Source organism: Arachis ipaensis, chromosome B10 (assembly GCF_000816755.2).
Source record: "Arachis ipaensis cultivar K30076 chromosome B10, Araip1.1, whole genome shotgun sequence".
Classification (NCBI taxonomy): domain Eukaryota; kingdom Viridiplantae; phylum Streptophyta; class Magnoliopsida; order Fabales; family Fabaceae; genus Arachis; species Arachis ipaensis.
The window spans coordinates 57,252,108-57,254,451 of NC_029794.2; the positions used below are offsets into that span (position 1 = coordinate 57,252,108).

The following is a 2,344-nucleotide window of genomic DNA, read 5'->3' on the forward strand; positions in this document are numbered from 1 at the left end:
AATCAAATATTGACCTAGAGACACAATTATTTTTTCAGTAATATGTTTGTTTTGTTTATTTTTTAAAATTTTAATTAAAAATAAAAAATTTATAATACTAACATAAAAATACAATTAATAAATAGAACCAATAATATGCACTTCCGGACTTGTTCTTCAAACAAGTAAGAATTTCTCTTAATTAACGACAATGGTACACACAAACATACACATGACATATCTTTGATTTGAATTTGAAAAACACGGCAGCGAACAGTGACGCTGTCCTCCACGTGGCACTCACCCACCAGTCACGACGCGCACTGCGCATCCGCTCACCCCACCACACCACAACCCAACCCGCTCTTTTTTGTCCTCAGTGACTCTCACTCCAAAGTCCTCCTCTCTCTCTCTCTCTCTCTCTCTCTCTCTCCAGAACCTTCCTTCAATCCACCATGCTCTGCTCCGCTCCGACCGCGAAGTCCGGTTCAACATGGCTCGACCGCCTCCGGTCCAGCAAAGGCATCCCCACCGGCGATGGCCTTGACCTCGATTCTTTCCTCCTCACCGCAGCTCACCACTCCCCTCGTTCACTCCAGGCCCGGTCCGATACCATCCCGGCCCGACCCCGGCCCACCGAGGCCCATCACGAGCCACCAAGCATGACCGCCGTCCTCGCCGAGCTCTTCAACATGGGCGCCACCCTCACCCGAACCCTACCCTCCAAAAAATGCCCCAGGAAGCAAACCCACCCGAAATTCTTCCTCGCCAATTCTTCCCCAACAACCACCGCCGCCGCCACAACCACTACAGCCGCCGCCACCGCTGTCCGCGCCACCAATTCCCTCAGGGCTAACGTGGCAGCGGAAGAAGTAGCAGTAATAGAAGAAGAAGCGTTGGACCGCGGTGACGACGAAGATAACGAGTTGATGAAGGGTTTCACGAAGAGCGAGGTTACCATGATTGACACGAGCTTCCCTGGTTGGAAGGTGGACAAGTTGGTGTTCAGGAAAAACAATATTTGGAAAGTGAGGGAGAGAAAGCACAAGTCAAAATTTTTTACTAAGAAGAAGAAGAAAACCTCTGATGTTAATGGAATTGGGAGCTCCAAGTAAGATATCGTATGTATGGCCTTTTGCTTCCATGTTTTCTTGGTTAATTGTGTTTATGGTAGCATCTGCACCGTTATTGCATGCTGGGAAATTCATGGTAGCTTTATATTTTATGTTGGTTTTGGCTGATTGATGCATTTCTTATGCATAAGTTGTAGTGTTGGGAGTTCAGACTTCAGAGTGATGTTCTCTGTGTCTTTATTTAATTGCTTCTTATGATTTCAGTTTGCCATTAGGAGAAGGGTTTAACTTTTAGTTAACTACTTGGATTTGAGTGAAAAATAAGGTTGCACCTTCGAGTTAAATATGGAGAAATCTTGTAGTTTCTCTTGCTCGTTTGTTATGATTTCATGCGATCTTATAATTCTCTTAAGCTGGGTTTGCAATCTTGCTCATAAAAGTTTCCTCTATAAGCTGAGTTCTGTTTGTTGAATTGTGCCTTAAAAGGTTCTTACTAAGTGAACGCCGTAGAAATGTAAGTGTTAACAGCTAAGACAGAATTATAATATATCTAACTGCAGATTCCTGCATTGAATTCCTCTTGATATAACTATTTATAGTGTAATCTTTGTTGAATACCAATTTAAGTAGCATGTATTGCATCAATTGTGTTCTATTTTATGTGACCTTTGGATGCTGTTAGTGCTGAAATTGGTAAATTGTGCTTGGTTTGGCAAATATTTATTACAGCTAATGGATACCAATCAAACTCGATCCTATCTTCTAAGAGCTTTCCATGTGAAAACATGTGATGTTAGATAAAAGGCTTAAGAGTCTTGTATTTTGGGTCAGAGTGCTTGTTGTAGGGCCAGCATGTTGAGCATTTTGTACTTCTGCTGTTCCTTTGGTTAAGAGAACATGTAATATAAGTGAGGGGGCGAATCTAATTTAAATAAATAGAGAAAGTGCCACTACTGGTTTATGAAGTGATCATGGCCTCCTAATCACCTTTTTGTTCAAGGTTGGCATGGGAATATGCAATTACTTGCTTTTGTTGTCCTCTCTTTCAAATGAATGTGATGATAATTCCTTCAAATATGTTTCAACTGTGTTGGTTGAGAAGAGAGAACACAACCTGACAACCATATGTAAAATGAGAACAAAGTGGGCGAAGAAAAGGAAGAAATTAGGAGACTCTGTTATGCATGTGCTTCTTTCTTGCATTGAAGATAAAGCTTTTTAGCTGATAAGTTTTTATTTTTATTTTTGTTTCCTATCAATTTTGGCTGTTAATTATTAATTTTAGAGTAATG

At 41.2% G+C, this 2,344-nt stretch overlaps 1 protein-coding gene across 3 annotated transcripts in view; it reads left to right on the forward strand.

The window, feature by feature from the left end:
* The window catches only part of LOC107623810, a 3,620-nt gene continuing 1,487 nt past the window's right edge, over nt 212-2,344 (forward strand). Inside the window, exon 1 of one of the 3 annotated variants that reach the window (XR_002355041.1) lies at nt 212-1,104. Coding sequence is in view for 1 of the 3 variants with exons in the window: in XM_016326185.2 (XP_016181671.1) it covers nt 435-1,090 (656 nt within the window). In the remaining 2 variants the exon portion in view is untranslated. The remainder of the gene's footprint in view (nt 1,105-2,344) is intronic. The other 2 variants (XR_001616640.2, XM_016326185.2) reach the window with 2 other exon arrangements.